The sequence below is a fragment of the Lipophrys pholis genome (genome assembly GCF_963383615.2).
Source record: "Lipophrys pholis genome assembly, contig: SCAFFOLD_128, whole genome shotgun sequence".
Classification (NCBI taxonomy): domain Eukaryota; kingdom Metazoa; phylum Chordata; class Actinopteri; order Blenniiformes; family Blenniidae; genus Lipophrys; species Lipophrys pholis.
Window position 1 is genome coordinate 46,947 of NW_028292039.1, and position 21,239 is coordinate 68,185.

Below are 21,239 nucleotides of genomic sequence, written 5' to 3' on the forward strand. Positions count from 1 at the left end.
GTAGTTTGTTTGAACTCTTTCCTCCCCTCAAAAGTTGTAATTCCATTTGAATTTTATAGTTTGTTGTGGTTTTTACCTTTGGTTCATAAACATACTGGTGTCACGATCCGAGAGTCAAACAAAGCATCATTAACTCTTCTGAGGTCAGGCTGCAGAGGCCAGAGGCGGCGGCCAGAGGCGGCGGCCAGAGGCGGCGGCCAGAGGCGGCGGCCAGAGGCGGCGGCCAGAGGCGGCGGCCAGAGGCGGCGGCCAGAGGCGGCGGCCAGAGGCGGCGGCCAGAGGCGGCGGCCAGAGGCTTGTTCAAACCCCATGTGTAACGACCACCCGGATTGTTAGATAATATAATGTCATTTAACCCGAAATATAAAAACTGGTTAATAATGTAACAAGAGGCTGAGCCCAAAATGTAAAACTTTAAATATTACATTATGGGGCAGAAAAAAATATTTTTCCACTAATATTGTTATAGTTTTATTACATCATAAAGTGAATTATGATTGATTTATGGATTGGACTTGGAACTGCTTCAATTTGAATAATATTGAAAGAATGAGTAAAGTTTGGACTATCAGTTGTTTTCTAACGTATATATCTATATACAGTCTGAGGTATTCATGTAGGATTGCTGTTGCCCAAGTCATGTATAGTCTTCTGTTCTCTATAATCTGTAATCTATGTCTCCAATCACCAGTACAAAATAATGTATACCATTAAACATATTAAGATCCCATTTAAATTCTTGTTAAATCTTTTTACATTATTCAGCAGTTATTACATTTTGGGTTTCATTACAACATATTTCATAACAACTTGTTACATAAGAGGCTGTAACAGGACCAGTGAGACTGCATGTTCTCCCTGAGCCTGTTTGGGCTCACTGCCCTGCAAAATGGACAGTATTAGTGAAAGTCAATTCATCTGTGACTCTGGTTCTCTGTGTTTGTCCACGATGTTCCCTGCATTCGCTCCTCGTCAGCAGAGTTTGACTCCAGCTCCTGGAAACCCCGAGTTGAATAAAACAGTCCAGAAGATGGATTAGTGGATTGGGCATGTTTACAGTTACTGATATTTTATGCTCTTTACAGTCTTTTTGGGCCTCTATTGTAACTTTCCAGAAATGTGTTGCTTTCGTCAAAGTTTTTCAAATGCAAAAAATATTCTTAGTTTCAGTAATAAATGTATTTTTTATTTTATTGTTTCAGTTTCACATTAATTGAAAGGGTTTACATGATTTATTTTTATTGTGGCAGAAAATACTGACAACCTTTTCTTGTCTTGGCTGATTTCACATCCTGCAGGTTCCCCAAACACAGAACTCTCAGATTTATTGCTGAAAAAAAGAGAAAACGGTGCACTAGCACTTGAAAAGCGTTTCATTTTTTTCCCTCCTGCTCTTTGCATGTGTGGTTCGTTGTCAGGAGTTCATAGATCTGTACGCTGACTACGTCTTGAACACAAGCGTTGAGAGACAATTCAAAGCCTTTAAGAAAGGTTTCCTGATGGTCACCAACGAGTCCCCGCTCAAATACTTGTTCCGACCAGAGGAAGTCGAGCTGCTCATCTGTGGAAGCAGGGTGAGGACACGTGTCCTGATTTATTTTCGTCTTTGTTTCTCGCAGGTGGCTCGTTTCTTTATTAACCGCTCTACACTTTGTCGCCCCTCAGAAGCTGGACTTTGAAGCTCTTGAGAAGACGACGGAGTACGACGGAGGCTACAGCCGAGACAGCCGAGTCATCAAGTAGGCGGAGCTGATTCAGTGGAGCACTTTCTGTTTTGGTGTGGAGGCGTCTCACAGTTTGATCTTGGCGCTTGCAGAGACTTCTGGGAAACCATTCACTCCTTCGGAGAGGAGCAGAAGCGGCTGTTTCTCCAGTTCACCACCGGCACAGACAGAGCGCCAGTGGGAGGCCTGGGAAAACTGAAAATGATCATCGCTAAGAACGGCTCCGACACGGACAGGTCAGGAGGTCTGGACCCACCCGGCAGGGAAATGTTCCAACACGCGTTAAAAAGGTTCCGGTTGCTCATTTAAAACCAAAGTGTGTCCAACTTCTGCTTCACTTTGACTGAAGATTCATGATGGAGACTGAAGGAGGACGATACATTTGTCCCTCTGATGCTTCGTAACGTCGCAGTCCCTCCCCCCTCAACGTTATGCTAATGCTAATGGCGCTCCACACACTAGTAACTGGGAGTTCAGTTACTCACATAGTTACTTTACCTGATGCTCCAGTGGAGCCGCCGTCTCCCCGTCCCACTAATTGAGCTAATAGCTTCACCGTTACTAGAATCCTGAGCAAACATCCCCAGTGAGAAGCAGATCAGTTACTATTTCACTAAACAACCAGAGTCTGGTGAATCCTGAATTAATGAGTCGTTTTTAAATTCAAGCAGAACGACTCCTGGTGCATGAATCGCTGCTCTGAGCGTCCTGCTGCTGTCTGCACGTTGTGGTTGACCTGGGATGTCAGTTGATAAATCTCTTTCTTTAAATGAGCGCTAACATCCAGGTTGTAGAGCATCTTCCTCCCACTGACTGATGTAACTCCAGTTGAACTGTTGAGCTCATATTCAGTAACTTGCACAATTCTGTCCAAATTTTAAAGGATCCATTTTAAGACGACAAAGCGAGACCAAACTCCGAAACGCCTCCGTTTTGCTGTAATGTTATGAAACAGTGAATTCTGAGCTTCGGTAGTTGATCTGCTGCAGCCGGTCACATGACTTGCTAGTTTACTCAGTCTGGATGAATTGTACACAGTGCTACTTGAATTTCTGTGTAAAATTGCAAATATGATCATCCATGCAGTGACAAATACTGAGGAATGCAGGTCCTGACTCTTGAGAGTCGTTTAACATCTTGGGTTTGACAGTTACTGTCAAGAAGCTTTTCCAAGACATTTTCTTACTCTTGACTGACGTTTTTGGTTTCGTCAAGTTTCTCACTCAAACTGTCGTGTCCTTTTCTCCGGCAGGCTGCCGACCTCCCACACCTGTTTCAACGCCCTGCTGCTCCCCGAGTACTCCTCCAAGGACAAACTGAGGGAACGACTGCTCAAGGCCATCACCTACGCCAAAGGTTTTGGGATGCTGTGACGGAGCCGCAAAGAAGGTTTTACAACCGCTTTTTGACAACAGAGACAAGAAGGGAGTTTCAAAAAAAGAAAGAAAAACAGACAAAATCGCAATGAGAAAAGTTATTTAAGAAAATGCTGAAAAAACTCTGTGCCTAGTCAAACTGTTGCAGTAAGGCAGCATCTTAAATCACAGCCTGACGTCCAGACATGGAGGGGCTCATCCTCCACCTCTATGCTGTGTGTTCTATATGTTCTATATGGTCCATATGGTCTAAATGGTCCATATGTTCTATATGTTCCATATGGTCTATATGGTCCATATGTTCTATATGGTCCATATGTTCCATATGTTCTATATGGTCCATATGTTCCATATGTTCTATATGGTTAAGGGTTAAGGGAGGATGAGGGGGGAGGATGAGGGACGGTGAGGAGGGAGGGTGAGGAGGATGAGGATGGAGGATGAGGGAGGGTTAGGGAGGATGAGGAGGGTGGGTGAGGAGGGAGGATGAGGAGGGAGGGTGAGGAGGGAGGGTGTGGAGGGAGGATGAGGAGGGAGGGTCAGGAGGGAGGATGAAGAGGGAGGATGAGGAGGTAGGATGAGGAGGGAGGATGAGGGTGAGGAGGGAGGAGGGAGGGTGAGGAGGGAGGGTGAGGAGGGATGATGAGGAGGGAGGATGAGGAGGGAGGGTGTGCAGGCCGGAAACCAGATAGAAACTTTGGAAGAGCTGGTTTGGTTTGAGGTGGTCATGGAGTTGTGAGGCAACAACCTCTTCCAGTCCCTAAGAGAGGATTGAGAGGTTCTCTGGGTCTGAGATTAGTCAAGTGTTCTGGGTTTTTTTCAGGTTTTCATTTGGGAGGGAACGGAGCCAGACTGGAGACACTGACTGACCATGGCGGTGACAACAGGTGCAAAAGTGAAGAAGTGAGTCTTGACCAGGCGACGGTTCAGGGCTCGAGGTGGACTTCATCTTCCTGACACTGTCCTGGATCTCCTGCTGGGAAACAAGGAGGAAGGAGCAAAGAAGCTGGAAGATCTTGAACTGTGTCCCGGTGGTCAGGCCGATGGGAGTGGGAGCAGGACACTGGGCAGTGCGGCTGCTGTGGATTTTAGTAGGAAAGAAGTCCAGGAACTTATTGCAGTGATCATCTGCTACTACCATATATACTGTATAGCCACATGACTGCTGTTTAAACACGTGACTGAAGGTTTCCCTGAGCGGATGAAGCAGCTGCTTAGGATGTCCTCCATGTCCTCATGTTTGACTAAACTATTTCAGTATTATTTTGTCCAACATGTCTCCTTGAAAACTCCTCCGGACACACAATTGTTCCCCATGAATCCCAGTTAATCTCTCACTTTCTCACCAGTTTATTTCAGTTGCAGCTCTTTTTCCTTCTTCTTCTGGTTCAGTAGCACTCAGACCACAAACTGTGTATTTCTCTTTCATGAAGATGCATTTAAAAAATATTTATCAGAATGTAATATTAGTAGCTAATAAGGTAGTACTCTGTCAACAAAACTGCATTTCTTTATCAAAAATAGGTAGTGGATTTATTAATCTAATATACAAATATAAAAATATTTCACTATGTTATGACGTTATTGTCAAGTTAGGGTTAGTGGATAATATGAATATATGTATGTATGTAGGAATATTTAATGAGCTCTAATTTGCAATAGTTGCAGTTTTGTCATTTCTCTTACCTTGATGGCTAAAATACAGGTAAGATAAACAGACAAATAAAACACTGAGTTTCACACAGTTGTTTAGAACAGGCGTGTCAAACATGAGCCCCACGACCAGAATCAGCTCGCATTAACTGCAATACATTTATTTGACCATCAGGGGCGCACTAGTATCTGTATTATGTGGTGGGGCAGTTCAGGGGATCAGGATTACTGCTCAGATGTAGAAATGTGTCGACATTAAAGATAATTTCTAGAATTTGACAACTTATTCTGATCATACTATGAACTAGCTTCTATATTTTGGAGTTCCAGCAAAGTTTGAAGATGTAAACATTGTTGGGCTGAAGATTCCAGTGAACTCCTCCAGAAGTTTCTCTGACTGAGGAGAATCACCAGGGACAGTGAACAGGCCATAAAACAGCAGGGGAGCGAGCCAGTTTTACGACCCCCCAGGTTGACAGCCAAGGAGGATGATCGAACTCGACCCAAACACCACAGGGGTCCGAAATTCAAGCCTTGGTGAAACTTTTCCAACCAACTCTCTCTGCTTCTCAATCTGACCATCGAGGGAGAGACATGTCTCTCCTACCTCAGGATGGTATAGAGAGCACCCAATAGGAATAAAAGACACACTAGGACCAGCCTTCTGGACGAGCAGGACCCAGTTTGGACTACGTCGTCTGTTTCTTCTATTTTTCCTTCTTTTGGGGGGATTCTGGAGACCAGAGCCAGCGTCTCCTCTCCAAATCATCTGCCCCGCTGTTCAATGTGTTTCATTGTGCCGCTCAGAAGGCCGCAGCATCACATATGTTTGTGTTCAAGCGCACCAACCAAGTCCAGGACTCTGGTTTTCCACCTCAGAACCAGAGGTCCACGTGAGCTCCAGGCCCACTGGGAGCTCTGTGTAGAGGAACCAGGGTTCAGAACCGAGCGTCGTCAGAATTCTCTGTTGTTCTCTTCTCTCCCCCTCTTTCACTAACCCGCAGCTACGTGCCCCCCTTACCTGATCAAGATAAGCTCACACACCAACTGCATGTAACACCCAACTGTTACCTGCTGCAAGAGCAGATCTCCCTCGATCACAAGAGTCTAACTGCAGGTCCCAACCTCCACTTAGAACTCCGGCGCTCAGAACCGGGCCAACGGAACCGCCCGTTCGTTACGCCCTCGGTAGACTGCCTCGCTCCGAGATGCGCGCTCGACGGACGTCTTGTTCATCTGGCCGCTAAGCAACTGCCGCGTCCCCAGAAAGAGCGAGTCAAACGCCTCTAGTGGTCGCGTGGGTCATCGCAATCCCTCTCACACTCACCACTCCAGACCACACACACACACACACACACACACACATACACACACACTCACTCTTTGTACATAGTGTTTGCTGTTTAATAGATTAGATCTCTGTGTTAGATGTCGTTTGCTATTTGAATGTGTTGATTTATGGAATGATTTCAGAATTATTGATGAATTAATACATTTTATTATTAAACGCCTGTCAGCTGAATTGAACGATTCTTGGTGATTATTGTGTATTTATTGTTGACAATTCACTGGTTTGTAACAGTCTGTGCTCGGATCTCACACCTTCCCTTTGTTTGTTATATTTTATGCAGAATTATTAACCAACTTAAATAAACTTTTTACAAAGGAGACTGATATTTTGGTATTAGTTATTTCCAGTTTATCTGGTGGTGCCCCAATTTATCATTAATACATACATAACAAATTTATGCAAATTAATAATTTTTTTTATTAATAAATAATTTTTGAAAATGTTTTTTTTTTGTTAAAGAAATTATTCAATTACTTTAGGAGTTGTTAATGAGTAAATGACCGTTTACTTCCATTAATAATTTCAATTTTTCATAAATTACTTCCAGTGATTTATTACTTTCAGTAATCTATTACTTACAGTAATTTAATGCTAATAACCAACCATAAATCCCACCATCTTAATAGAAATCCACTGGGATCTGTAAGTTGTAAAGCACACGTTAAACTTAAGCAGAATATTGTTGAAATTGCAGATCTCTTTTTCAAATTTCAGGTTTGTGGTGTGTTTTAAAATGTTGGTTTATTAAAGGTGAACTTCTTAATGATATATTAATATTTGTTGTACTAAAACAAAGTGTTAAGAGTTATTTATAGGTTATGATTCGATTATTTCCTGGTCTACTTGAGCTCAAATTGCACAACGTGGCCTCTAAAGTAAAATGAGTTTGTGTTGAAGGATGCAGCAGACAGAGTGAATTTTTATTAACACTTTTATTAACACTTCATCCACATAACATTATATTCTCATCATCATCATCATCATCATCATCATCATCATCTCTCTGAGAGTTTGGCTCCAGTCAGCAGCTGGGACTGGAACGCGGGTCTGTTACCTAAAGAGTGTGTGTTGTGTTAAAAGCCGAATACAGAGCATCAAATCTGTGAATTTAAAATGTTAGTAACTACTGACTGTATTATTAAACCACTTTGTACAATCTTCCATTTAAAACAGGTGTTTTCCCCAGACAGGACGAAAATAGCGACGGTGTGTAAATATTGACGAGGGTTTGGGAAAGTTCAGGCCGTCACAAATGCAGCAGTTTGGCGCAGTATTAGAAAGTAAAAGAAGAATAGTAATTCCTTTCATTCCTACAGGGTCTCGCTCGGACCCTGAATGTCCTGATGGAGCAAGATTACTGTTGCAACACATCCTCAGGAGGGTGAGACTGACCTGTCTGACGGAGGTCTAAACCCAACCATGAAGGTGCTCTGCCAGGAAGAATCAGGTTTATACTGACTGGCGGCTCAGTGGTTCCTCTTCCCGTCACATCTTTACTTGTGTTGTACAAAGTGTCAGATGAAGCTTTTCTTTGAGGTACGGACTGCTGCTCAATGAAATCATACAATTGTTCCCCATGAATCCCAGTTAATCTCTCACTTTCTCACCAGTTTATTCGTTGTTGGTGACGTTTAATGATAAAACCTGATCAGACAGTTTGACTGACAGGACAGATGATCAGAGGTGCAGAGTTTTTACCAGCACCATTACCAAACGGACAGAAGAACGGGAGGAGTTTGCCAGTGAAGCAGCAGCCAGTGAAGGAGTAGATCAGAGCTGCAGCATCTACATCATAGAAAGAGACCAGACCCTCCTCGTAATCCACAAACACCCCCACCTTCTCAGGAACAAACCTCAGAGACAGAGCAAGAGAACAGTTCTCACGAGCAAAGTACTGATTTCCGTTTCTCAACCGTATTGTCCAGAAACCTTCTTCAGGGCTCAGTGTGATCTTTCCCTTCCTGTTGATCGACTCTTTGCTCACTCCTAAAGTCCAGCCAGTCTTTCCTTTAACCTGAACCTCAAAGTAAAATTTACCTGAAGAGAAACTTTGTCTTCCTAAAACAATACTATAACGAGAAAATCTTTCTGGGTTGTTTGGAAGCTTCTTGCTCACATCACCATGGCTCACTTGTTTTCCATCATCAGACAGGATGAGTTTAGGATGAGCTGAATCAGGATCAAGAGTCACATCCACTGCAAACTGCTGCTTCCTCTTCAGCTCAGCCTCAGACTGCTTCCTCTTCAGCTGAGCCTCAGACTGCTTCTTCATCAGCTTCTTCATCTCCGTGCTAAGAGTCTTCTCCAGCTGAGCCACAGCTCTCTCCACAGTCCCCTCATATGATGATGGCCGGACACTGACCTCCGTCGAATCCTTGGTGGGTGGAGCAGCTTTCAGGGAGGAGAAGCCTTGGAGGAGGTGGAGCTGGTCTTCAGAGAGAAGGAGCTGCTGCACCTCTGAGCTCCTCTTCGTCAGCTCACAGATCTCCTCTTCCAGGCCTTTGAGGAGACCTTCAGCCTGTTTCTCTCTGGCTTCCTCTTCCTCTTCAATCTTCTCCTTCAGCTGCTTCAGAGCTCTCTCCACCCACTCCATCAGAGCAGTGAACACCTCAACACCTTCTGCTTTCTCTCTGTCTGCAGCAGCTTTACTCTTCTTCAGACTCTCTCTGATCTCCTCCATCTTCACTCGTCTCTTCTGGATCATCTGCTTCATTTCAGCCTCCGTCTTCCTCAGCTCCGTCTTCTTTTCTTCACATCCTTCACTCAGAGGAACAACCTGGTGAGTCTTGTGCTCTAAAACAGTGCACATCATGCAGACAATGGTCTGCTCGCTCTTACAGAACAGCTCCAGAGGTTTCTGGTGCTTCGGACACATCCTGCCTTCCAGGTTCTCCACAGGCTCCATCAGCTGATGTTTCTTCAGGACTGGAACTGTCAGATGAGGCTCCAGGTGAGTCTGGCAGTAGGAGACCAGGCACACCAGGCAGGACTTGAGGGCCTTCACTTTGGTTCCAGTGCAGACGTCACAGGGAACTTCTCCTGGTCCAGCAGCTTGTTGCTCTGAGCTGCTGCTGACTTTGTGTTCAGCTCCATGTCGGAACTGAGCAACAACCTCAGAGAGCAAAGTGTTGACCCTCAGCTCAGGTCTCTTGTAGAAACACTCTTTACACAGGGGACAGTCACATTTGACCTTGGAGTTCCAGTACTGCCTGATGCACTGGTTGCAGAAGTTGTGTCCACAGGGTGTGGTGACTGGATCAGTGAACACTTGCAGACAGATGGAGCACAGAAACTGATCTTCAGAGGGCAGATTGCTGGCAGCAGACATCTTCACACTCTGAGGACAAGAGACAGAGAGTGAACACAACAGAAACAGCAGAACAGACAGTGATCTTACTCCTGATAACAGTGTTGAGAAATGTCCACAGAAATAGAGGAGAGAAAAAAAATATTGACATTTGTACAAAATCGATGATGAACAAGCTGAAATTGTCTGACAGGAAAACAAAGTTCCATGTGAAATGTGAGCTGGAACGTTTCTCTTCACACTAACCTGTCACTTCTCAGAACTCAGGATCTCTGCAGTAAAGGAAGAAATAGGTGTTATGACTTATCAACGCACTAGCTTACATACCAGTATAATCCGCTTGTATCTGTCAGGCCCTCCACTTCTCAACCCTAATTTGGTCCGTTGGCACCATCTGGTGGCCTCCTCTCTCATGGGCATGACCTCGCACTTTCAATAAACTCAACTGCTTCCAGCTGCGGCGGGGAGTGGCCTCACCACCTGCACCTCCTATATAAACACGGCATGACCACTAACTGCCGCCAAACCGTAAAGTACTTCAGCCTGGTCCTATGCGTAACTGGATTCCTGTCTGCCTCCTGCCTGGAACTACGATCCCCTCCAACCTTCCCACTCTGCAGCTGAGTCTCCCCACTCCTGTGCCAGACTCCTCCGCCTGCCCTCTTTGGCTGCGATCATTTGTACTTTGTTTTCTAGTAGTTTTCCGTCAGGAGTTTCCCGATCGTTTTCTGTTTTCTTCTTAGTATTAGTTTTTGCCTGCGTAGGTTTTTCTTGTTTCCGCTCTTCCTTAGTTTGAATAAATCCGTAAATCAAATTCTGTGTCTCCTGTTTTGCTGTCTGCACTTGAGCCTCAGTTCCGTCCCATGACAGTATCGCTTTTGCTCAGAGCTGTTAATAACATGACCATATATGGGAGAATGCAACTACAGGCACCAGTTTGCAACATATGTCGACCTGACATCCTGCTTGTCTGAAGAAAGTACGATTGTGATATCTACAATTTCTCGGGACAGAACACGAGATGTGATATCCACACCATATGTGCAGGGAGGGGTGAAAGAAATGCTTATAAACCAACGTTTTCGTGTACTCTGGGCTCCTGACCATGGAAGCCTGATCCTCCCGGACAGACTGGTGCTTGAGCCCGAGATCTCGCTTTTATTCCATGTATTCTGCTTAAGGTAATGATCAGTGAAACTGTGTGATTAATTCCACTCGTTTCCTCATCAATAAAAGAACACATTAATGACTGTTTTTCCTTCAATTTGGTGACCCCGATGTGATTGGTGTCGGAGACAACGTGCGGACCCTCAGACCAGACTGGTTTCACGGCGCGCCTCAAAATAACTGGTAAGATTGAAAATTTTAAATTGTGATCTAGTCTGGTCTGTCATCCCACGACTTAAAGAATAATGGTAATGATAAAATACCTGTGACAGAATACAAGTAATAAAAAACTTTGCATATGTTTTAAGGTGATAGAGACTGTTCCCGTTGAGGGCTGATCGACCTAGAAGAAATAAGATAAAAGTGATCGAGACTGTTCCTCGTAGAGGCCGAACGACTTGAAAACTGACGTGATCGAGATTTTTTCCCTGTGTGGCCGATCGACGGGCAGTATTGAAATAGTGTAGGTTAAGGGTAGGATTGCTGTGTAATTTTTTGTGTTTTTGGTTACGTGGTGGCTGGACCACGTGATTTTGAGAACAATAAAAGAGACCCGCCGAGGTCCACCGTGTAGATGGTAGTCATATACGAAGTATTCCTGTTCGGCATTCGTTAATACGAGTGTGTCAAGAAAGGAAGAAAAGTATTGTAAGAACTACAGAATCATACAGCAAGTGAAAGGTCTAAAAGAATTTGTGGTTTTGCGAAAAGACGCCCAGTGAGGGACCGCGTGTGGCATTAGGTCGTACGTAGAAGCTTGTCCTTCTGAAACCACTCATTTGTCCTTGAGACATTCCTTCACGGAACAGTATGTCTGGAGAATCTGTCCAGGAGGGCGGACAGTAACGGAGTCAGATTGAACAAAATATTTAATGAATAGAATCTGGTAGTTCAAAGACAAAATGGATGGGGAATTTGACAGAGAGACAGAATGGTTTAATTTACAATTAAAAAAAACAGCAGGATCAGACGGTTTGTCAACAATTCTTAAAAGCAGTAAATGTAATCATAGCTGGTCAACCAACTAAAAAAACTCCAAAAACACTGGGGAGGAATGTTGAAAAACAACCTCCTTCCGCGAGATAAAGAAAAACACGATCTATTTGAAACAATATGCGCGGCTGAACCTTGCCTGTTAAAAATGATACGTACATTAGAAGAGCAAAAAACCTCTGCATTGACTCGACGCAGACGTGACCGCGACAGATTTATTGAACAATATAAAAATTGAAGATGGTGTATTCGCATCGGACAAGCTGCCTCTCTGGCTCATGTGAACAGAATGAGAAAGCAGGAAGCGACAGGAGACCAGACTCAGAGGGGCGGTACGACTGAACGGGAGGGTGTGACCTCTGACAAACATGGAGGGTTTGACTCAGACTGCAACACCTCGACTAATCCCTTTCTGAGTATGCCATCTGGTGGCCAGATCCCCTCATTGTACCCTCAATTACACACTACCCCGACACCAGCTGCAGGAAACCCAAAATAAATTTAACACTGGTAAAAAGCAGACTCAGGTTCAGGCCCCAGTTACTGCAGCTCCACCTGTGCCTCCCCCACCGGCTGTGTACGTGGTTCCACAGATGCCAATGCCCAATCAGCGCCCTCCCAACAGGGGAAGAGGCCGTTTTAATACAGGTCAAAGGGGAGGAGGAGGTCGTTTCGGACCCCGCCCCATGCCGCAACCAAACAATGCCTGCTACATTTGCGGACAAGTTAGCCATTTTTCACAAAGCTGCCCCATCAATCCACGAGCTCAGTGGGGACCCCCACAAGGGTATCCGCAGGCCGCACCACCTGCCCAGCCGACCCTTCAACCCCCACAGCAGCCTCCTCCGCACCAAGCGCCAAACCCAAGCCAAGCTCCCGGCCCGAGCTGGGGAAATTACCCCAAGTACTGACGGGGCCCGAGAGGCCGGGAGGATGACGTGTTCACCGACCCCATCCTCCCAATACTAGTGAACGGCACAAAGACTGAACTCATGGTAGACACAGGAGCGCGCTACTCCTTTCTCTCCACTCTTCCTCCTGGAGTGAAACTGTCTTCCAAATTGGAAAGAAGCAGGTGCAGAGAAGGACCAGGGAATGTGGCAAGGGCCGGACGGACGTCCAGTCTCAACTGCTAGGTTATTGAAGGATCTGATAAGTGAAGCACATGGGCCGTGCCATGTTGGCCAGAGTGAAGTCCGGAGGTTGTTACAGAATTTGTGGCACCCCTACCTAAACAGAATGGTGGAAGAACAAGTGAGTCAGTGTGAAACATGTCAACAATTTAATACCAGACCCACCACCAAGGTGGGACAGGGAAAGCAGAGGTTTCCTCTGCTTCCAGGACAGGAGATGGTAATGGATTTTACTGACATGGGAGTCAGATCTGGGGGATATAGGAACCTGCTCGTCCTGGTGGATGCATACACCGGATGGCTGGAGGCTTATCCCTGCAGAAAGGAAGACTCCCGGTCAGTAATAAAGGCATTGGTAAACCATTATATCCCACATCATGGTTTTCCAAAAGCCATCAGGTCTGACAATGGTACACATTTCAAAAACAAAGACCTGCAGGAGGTTGAAAAGCTACAAGGGCTAAAACACAGATTTGGTACAGTTTATCATCCACAATCCCAAGGGAAGGTGGAAAGAATGAACCGCACATTAAAAGAAAAGATTGCCAAAGTGTGCAAAGACTCGAGTTTAGTGTGGACAGATGCACTCCCTGTCGCACAAATGACTGTTCGAATGGCAATCAACTCACAAACAGGGTTCACTCCTTTTGAGTTACAAACAGGAAGACCGTTTCCTGGACCTGCAAGCACCCCACCGCATCTACAAGCTACAGGTAAGATCGCACATCGACAATACTATAAACTTGTACAGTGTATGCACTCCAGGTTCGCCAGACAGATCGGAGACCAGCAGACCCAGCCAGGGTGGGGGCGTCGGGGCCCTGGGGGTGCAGGGCCTCCCCCTTTCTGGTGGAGGTGCCCGCTGCGGCGCTGGGGGTGAGTCCTCCCTCTGCCACCCTCCCCCGGTGGGGCGGGCTGGCCCCTGCTGCCGCGCTCCCCCTTTCTGGTCGCTCTGGTGTCGCTACGGGTCCCCCCACAACAGTTCCGGCCACACCCAGTGGACAAACCACACACACACACACACACACACACACACACACACACACACACACACACACACACACACACACACACACACACACACACACACACACACACACACACACACACACACACACACTTCCACTCCTCATGAAAGGTGCTTCTGAAATTGCTTGTTCTCTGTCATCATTTGCTCAAACTTTAAAAATCATGTTCCTCTTTTGTTGTTTCCTCTTTGTTAATTCATGTTCCTGCTTCATGTTACTGTCTAGACAGAGCTGCTCAGGCTGGTTAATCTAATAACTGTTGTAATGTATTTGGATCAGTGTGATAACTGCAAATAATATATGTAGCACAACAAGGGTATTGTATGTTATCCCCTCCCCCCTCCCCCTCAACTTCCCTCTCCTCTCCTCTCCTCCCCTCCCCTCCCCTCCCCTCCCCTCCCTTCTCTTCTCTTCTCTTCTCTTCTCTTCTCTTCTCTTCTCTCTCTCTTTGTGCGTTCCCCCCCCGGTCATGTACGGCAGCCATGCCAACTTCTGATGGAGGCAGCAACAGGAGGAGACTCCAGGTCTCTCCCTGTTGCAAGACCAAAAACTGTTCTGACTCTGAAGGCTCTCAATCACATCATATTGTTGGCCCAAGCTGCCGAACAAGACAAGGGCAAAAAAAAAAGAAAAAAAAGAACGTCTCACGCCGTGCGTCTGGCCGGAAAAGGGAACACGTGGTTCCACCTGTCTTCCTGTGCACCTGTGCGTGACATCTAAAAGGGGGACTCTCAACCACAGGGCAGAATAATCCCTGAGTCACCCCTGGCCGTCAGGTAGTCTGCCCTGACCCGCCCGACTCCGAAGAAAGAGGGAAAAGGTGAAAGACCTCCCCTCCAACCCAAGGGAGAGAGAAGGAGTTCTCCCCGTCATGTAGCGTGCCAAGCTGCCAACGACAAGAATAATAAATAAAAGTGTTTGTGATTGAATTACATATCTCGCTTCCACGCGGAAACTATACCCTAAGGTTTGGTGTTATGTAGACTATAGGAATGCGCTGCTTTGCTACCGCCATCATCCCAGGGAGACGGTGAAGATAGATATCCCTACCCGCCTCCCAGCCCCTCTCATTGCGCTCTTGCTACGGCTATTTAAGGTATGTTGACATCAGGTCTTACCAGATGTCAAAAGGGGGATTAAAGGAAGAAATAGGTGTTATGAGTTATCAACACATTAGCTTGCATGCCAGTATAATCCGCTTGTATTGCTTTTGCTCAGAGCTGTTAATAACATGACCATATATGGGAGAATGCAACTACAGGCACCAGTTTGCAACATATGTCGACCTGACATCCTGCTTGTCTGAAGAAAGTACGATTGTGATATCTACAACTTCTCGGGACAGAACACGAGATATCGTCAGTTTCGATCAAGACAACATGTGATATCCACACCATATGTGCAGGGAGGGGTGAAAGAAATGCTTATAAACCAACGTTTTCGTGTACTCTGGGCTCTTGACCATGGAAGCCTGATCCTCCCGGACAGACTGGTGCTTGAGCCCGAGATCTCGCTTTTATTCCATGTATTCTGCTTAAGGTAATTACCAGTGAAACTGTGTGATTAATTCCACTCTTGTTTCCTCATCAATAAAAGAACACATTAATGACTGTTTTTCCTTCAGCAGCCTTCAGCGTGTTTTCACAAACTCTCCCTCTTGAAACATCTTTCATGCTGACGCTTTTCTGCATCAATAAAGAAACTCGCTTTCACTGCAGCGTCGCTTATCTCTGGCTGAGAGTGTTGCCGCCCCCTGCTGGTCAATTCTGTCTCTCAGTGTTGTGCTGTGATTTCTATTTGGAATTAAACAGTGCGCCCCCAGTGGACACATGAGGAAAAGAAAGTAATTTTATTTAATTGAGAAATTATTTCTTGAGTTTACACTTTGCAAGGTCATCTGAAGGGCCGGTTTTTATGGAGGGCTGATTGTGTCAAAATTAATTGAATAAATACACCATTAAATAATTTATTTAATTTGTCATTAATTCATTCAAATGTGAATTCAATTATTTTAAAAACATATTTAATTATTTTACAATTTAATTAATTATTAATTATTTTATTTATTTCATGGTCCGGTGTTGCACTGCTTCATGAATTCATCTGTCAAACTCGCCCATCAAACTCAGCGGGCGGGTCCTTTCACCTGATTGGTTCTCCTGCACATCAAGTCAGAACAGATTGATCTCAGATAACGGATTGCTGCAGAGCAAGTGAATATGTTCAGATACACTGGGTGGCTCTGGATGTTAAAGTCGGCTCCCGACTGGAAACTCCAGACTCGTCTTGTTTCCACCATAGACTTTATAAAGAAGAGACGCAGCATCGGCTGCCACGGAGCAGGAAATACAGCCGCCATCTTGGCCGGCCGTATTTCCTGCCATCTTGGCCCGGTCGTCAAGCCTGTAAACACAAACTGCAGCAGCAGAGAATCCAGGACACCAGAGCACCATGGGGAGTATTCCTGTAAGAATCGGCGGACTGTAGAAAGCAGGGCTCGGGGGATTACTTTTCACAGGTAAGATGGAACATTACTGTTGTTTGAATTTTGCGAATATAAACTTATTGTTCTGTATTTCTGTCGACCAATGAACTCATAGCAGCTGCCATGAGTTACACTTTGTTTACAGCTTGTTCACCTGCTATTAGTCCAACTGAGACTTTATAAATCACGTTCCACAATACAGACTTAGATTACAACTGAGTCAAGAATGCTATAGTAGAAATAAACCAAAATATTACTACTGAGCAGCACATTTTATCATGGTGTCACAGGCTGTATTATTCACTTGTAATTCTTTCACCCTAACAGAAGTGGAGAGGCGAGAGAAGAAGACTCCACCCACATGGTCCAAAGAAATACAAATACCTCAGAGACTCCAAATGTACCGCTCCCTCATCCACATACATTGCAAAGGTAGTCTTAATGTTGTCCAGTGGAAGTTTTGGAAATGACTCTTGTAAATATCTTCAATAGCTGCTTGTCAATATTTGAACAAGCCTGAACAAGATGCTGCTGGATCTGCTGGAGAGAAGATGTGAGGAAGACCAGGCTGAATATGGACGTGTTGCTCTCACGTTGGAGGCCATGGCCATCAGAAAACATTTGCAATATAAACTATTACATTACATTATAAAGAGGTTTAAGGCAGGGTGGTGTCCTCTTCTTGTGTTTAACTTGATGATTTCTATCAATCTAAAGCACTACATATCCTATACTGTTCATTAATACTTCCATATTTGAATTACTGTGGTGAAGTTTAGGGAAACACCTACAAATCATCACTCCGACCGTCGTGCACACTCCAGAAAAGAGCCATCAGACTGGTTCAGAAGGCTTCCAGGACCACACTAATGCTTTACATATTGATTCTGCCCTACTAAACTCTGGTTGAAGTTTAAACAGCAAAATTAATGCCCAAAGCTAGAAATAAACAACTAATAGACAACATACAGAAAGTTTTTACTGACAGAGGGGAAGGTTTGATTACAGGAGGAATCTGGACTTCAGAACCAAGAGAGGAAGGGGAGCACTGTCTGAATGAAAGTGTATGAATGCAGACCTTATTTATTCTTTATAAATGTTTACTATATATATATATATATATATATATATATATATATATATATATATATATATATATATATATATATATACTGTACAAATGTGTGTGTGAATTTGCATGTGTATATATACGGACTATATGGATATTGGTTAAGTATATGATTGTACTCATGTAAAGTGCCATATGCCTAAAATGAATAAAGAAAATGTTTTAATTAATTTTATGTCCTGTATCAGATCTACATGTATGACGTTTGCAGGAAAGAAAACCAGGTGAAGATCAGTTTAGTATTCAGCGAGTTCTGATTGATTAAAGTCGCTGACACTTCATCGCCCCTGTCAAACGGTCACACTGAGCAGAACGGCGACCAGACCAAGATGGCGATGCGGCGTCTATGATTGTAACCGCCGTGTTTTGAAACTGTAGAATCCATTCTAATGGTTCACTTGGTGAAGTTTGAATCTTGGTCACAGTCCGTTTTTGTGGGAGCTCATCTCAGGAAAAGACCTCAAGTTCATGCAGATCCTCTGGTAATGGAGCGTCATGTTCGGAAACTCTTCAGACCAACGCAATGGGTTTGACTCGATCAGCATTGGCCCCGCCCACTGAGTTTGATGAGTGAGTTTGACAGATAAAATTCATTCATGAAGCCGTGCAACACCGGACAATGAAATAATTAATTAAATAGTGAAATGATTAAATGTTTTAACATAAAATATTTCATATTTTAATGAATTAGACACATTTATATATTTAACTCCAATTTTAATTAATTAATGACACATTTAGGCAAATAAATAATTAATGAAATAGTGAAATATTAATATATGTGTTTTACATAAATTTAATTGATATTTTAATGAATTAATAACACATTTAATTAATTGTTTTCCAATTTTAATAAATGATTGACACATTTAGTTAATTAATTAATGGTCCATTTATTTATTTAATGTTGGCACAATCAGCCCTCCATAAGTTTTGGCCTGCAGGTTCCAGCTTTAAAGGCTTTTTCCTACAAATACTTCATGACTCCATTTTAAAGTTTACACTGCTAAGAATTTTATTTAAGTATAGGTAGACGTCTCATCCGAGCTGCAGAGTAAACCCGCGTCACCACCATATTGGATGGGGCATCTCACTGTCGGGTAGCACTAGAGTCAAGCGGAGTTAACCCAGAACAAGCAACTTTGTCCCTGTTTTGTTTCCAAAAACTTGAAGGAATTCTGACGAGAGCCGACCAGACCAGTGAACCTTTCTCAGCCTTACCCTGAAAGTGAACCTCAGCCCGATGATGTGAGTATTTATATTTGATATGTCCCATACAGCTGTGAGCATCATGAGTCTACTCACATTAAATTGCCTCCTTGCTTTCTGCAACTCTTTTCACACGTACACTTCTTACATGTTGTAAATAAATAAGTTATTCTCTCTCTTGCGCGCGCGCTCTCAGAAGAAAATGCACAGGTTGCGCGGGGTGACCCATCCAAGATGGCGTCGTGAGGCGGCAGCGCCAGTCAACGAGGATTGCAGGACAACTCATCTGGACAACTCGTCCACGGATGAGATTTCAGAATATTTGAGAGAAAATAAATCCTGTACAATGTACTTTTACATATTATTTCTAATTGATGTTTCATATATGTTTCATACAGCTAGTATTTGTCCATATATATTTAGTATAATTATCATATGGCTTTGTTTCTCACGAAGAATGGTCTGTCTCGCGCACATGACGCCGTGTACTGCGCATGCATGTTCCAGCTTACTCATGACAGTGTGCACAGTGCGCCCCTGTTGACTTTGCGGCTCTGTTCACCGTCCATAGTCAACGAGGCGTGTCCGTGTATTACGTCTATTGACGCCACGGAGAAGAAAATCAAACACATGTTGTGGATGTTTGCTGTGAATTCTGTCTGCCGGTTGGTCTTAAAAAAAGAACGTCAAAACGGAGAAAGTTTCTCTGGATCATTCTAGAATACTGACCGTTGCTGCTCCAGTTGTTTACGTGTGAGCTGCAACACTTTCACTTTCGATTTAATTCGAGCTGCGCAACACATTTAGTCATTATATAGCAGGACTTTCTGTCAAGTCATTTCTTTCTGTTTTACCCGGATTGATAAACACCAGTCAAAAACCTTCAAAATAGAATTTTCCACCTGAGCTGCATCCCAGAGTTTGTACTTTTCGACTTTTCCCTGAAAGTTGGTGGACTTTGACTTCAATGTGCTTGTTGAAAGTTTGTGTAAACGAGAGCAGCTGTACTCACCAGTATTTGATCGAATCCAAGTGAAATCAGTAGAAAGGCCCTCACACCCAAAATGAAACGTTTGTCTGAAGAACTGAGGGAGCCAGAGGGAGCCGGAGGACCTCCTCTTTCTGGCTCCTCCTCTCAGCTTTACACCTTTTCTATTTTATTGCACTAAAACTTAAACAATATACTCTTTTCTTGCAACCAGAGCAGATAAGTGTGACGTCTGAATGAAATAATGTTTTAATATGTCATAAATAAAGTGGACTTCCTGACTCCTTTCATAAAAACGGTTTGATTCAATGTGGACAGACAGACAAGACATTTCTCACTTCCTCTTCTCTTCTTTCCTTAAATTCCTCATTGCAACATAAACTACAGTTTTGAGTCACAGAGCAAAACAACATATTAAAGCTTGTGATATTCCATTGTCAAAGGGACAAATGTCTCTCCTGGTGGTCAAGGTTGCAGAAACATGTGTTCAGTAAAAACAAACCGGAGCTCATATTGATCATCTTTGATGCACAAAGAGAAAATTAAGCAGTTTGTCTCGTTTGGTTTGTCTCATTTCTGAAATGGGATTACTTTGTGTTTTTCAAAACAATGGGTTCAAACATCAGGACACTCGGTTGATGTTTCACTACACTTTTGGATTTCTTCTGCTTTCACAAAAATGCTCCTCTTGTTGTATTTCAACCGCTGGTTTGTTTCAGGACTGTTTGTGTGCATAAAGAAAAACTAATCAAACAGAATCAATCAATCAATCAACATTTATCTATAAAGCCCTCGAGATGACCAAAGTGCTTTCTGTTCAAATCAGACAGTAAAATGAGAATGAAATGAATAAAAAGAGAACAAGAGTAAAAACATACACTTTATTGACAATTTAATTTAATTTAATTTAATTTCACCATATTACTGAATATTAAAAGCCAGTCTGAATAAATGGGTTTTGAGCCTGGATTTGAAGAGGCCAAGGTTGGTGATGCTTATGTCAGGGGGGCAGTTTGTTCCTGAGTCTGGGGCCAGCGGCTGAGAAAGCCTGATCCCTCCAGAGTTTATACCTGGCTCTAGGGACTTCCAAAAACTCTGCTGATCACTGCCTGGCCTCCTGCTTATACATATTCTAACCTTTAAACCTTCATTCTTTGTTGTATTTATATCTGACTCAGGCTTTTATTATCAGATTTTTAATATTACTATGTATTTATTTAGCTGCAGATTTAGTTGTAGTCTGTTGTTTCACCATTTATAGGCCGTAAGGTGAACCACGAAAAGTCTTTCAGAAATTGAATTCCGTTCCGACGTCTGCGAACTACACAATCTTTGGTTCATAAAAAGAAGGAGTTATGTTAAGCTTACATCTAAAAGTTCGTCGCAAAAAATCCTTCCGATTATTTACGGCGAGGCATTTTATACAGAACTAGCGTTCATTGTTCTTCTTGGAGGCGGTTATGTATAAAGCACTGTTTAGTATCCATTTGACCCGCTTTAGAAGACTTTTGGTAGAATTCCTCTCTCTCTCTCTCTCTATATATATATATATATTTGGTTTTTTTTTATTGAATAAATTTTACAAAACGAACAAGGTATACGTTCCTGTGCAACAGCACATCAAGTACAAAGGGACAGCACAACAATACAGCAATATATCGAATACAGCTTGAAAATAACAAAATAATAACACTAC

The 21,239-nt window shown here is 43.6% G+C and overlaps 2 protein-coding genes across 2 annotated transcripts; one reads left to right on the forward strand and one right to left on the reverse strand.

Moving 5' to 3' along the window:
- Positions 1-1,392: 1,392 nt before the first annotated feature.
- On the forward strand, positions 1,393-3,097 carry LOC308128251 (ubiquitin-protein ligase E3A-like; the record flags this gene model as incomplete). The annotated part of the gene is made up of 4 exons (XM_080493953.1): positions 1,393-1,574; positions 1,666-1,739; positions 1,817-1,960; positions 2,977-3,097. The coding sequence occupies exons 1-4, from the start codon at positions 1,500-1,502 to the stop codon at positions 3,095-3,097; spliced, it is 414 nt and encodes a 137-aa protein (XP_080350079.1). The 5' UTR covers positions 1,393-1,499.
- A 3,932-nt stretch (positions 3,098-7,029) lies between these two features.
- On the reverse strand, positions 7,030-19,628 carry LOC308128252 (E3 ubiquitin-protein ligase TRIM21-like). Its single transcript, XM_080493954.1, has 2 exons — positions 19,568-19,628; positions 7,030-9,441 (listed from the first exon to the last, which is right to left on the reverse strand). The coding sequence occupies exon 2, from the start codon at positions 9,430-9,432 to the stop codon at positions 7,753-7,755; it is 1,680 nt and encodes a 559-aa protein (XP_080350080.1). The 5' UTR covers positions 9,433-9,441; positions 19,568-19,628; the 3' UTR covers positions 7,030-7,752.
- Positions 19,629-21,239: the final 1,611 nt, after the last annotated feature.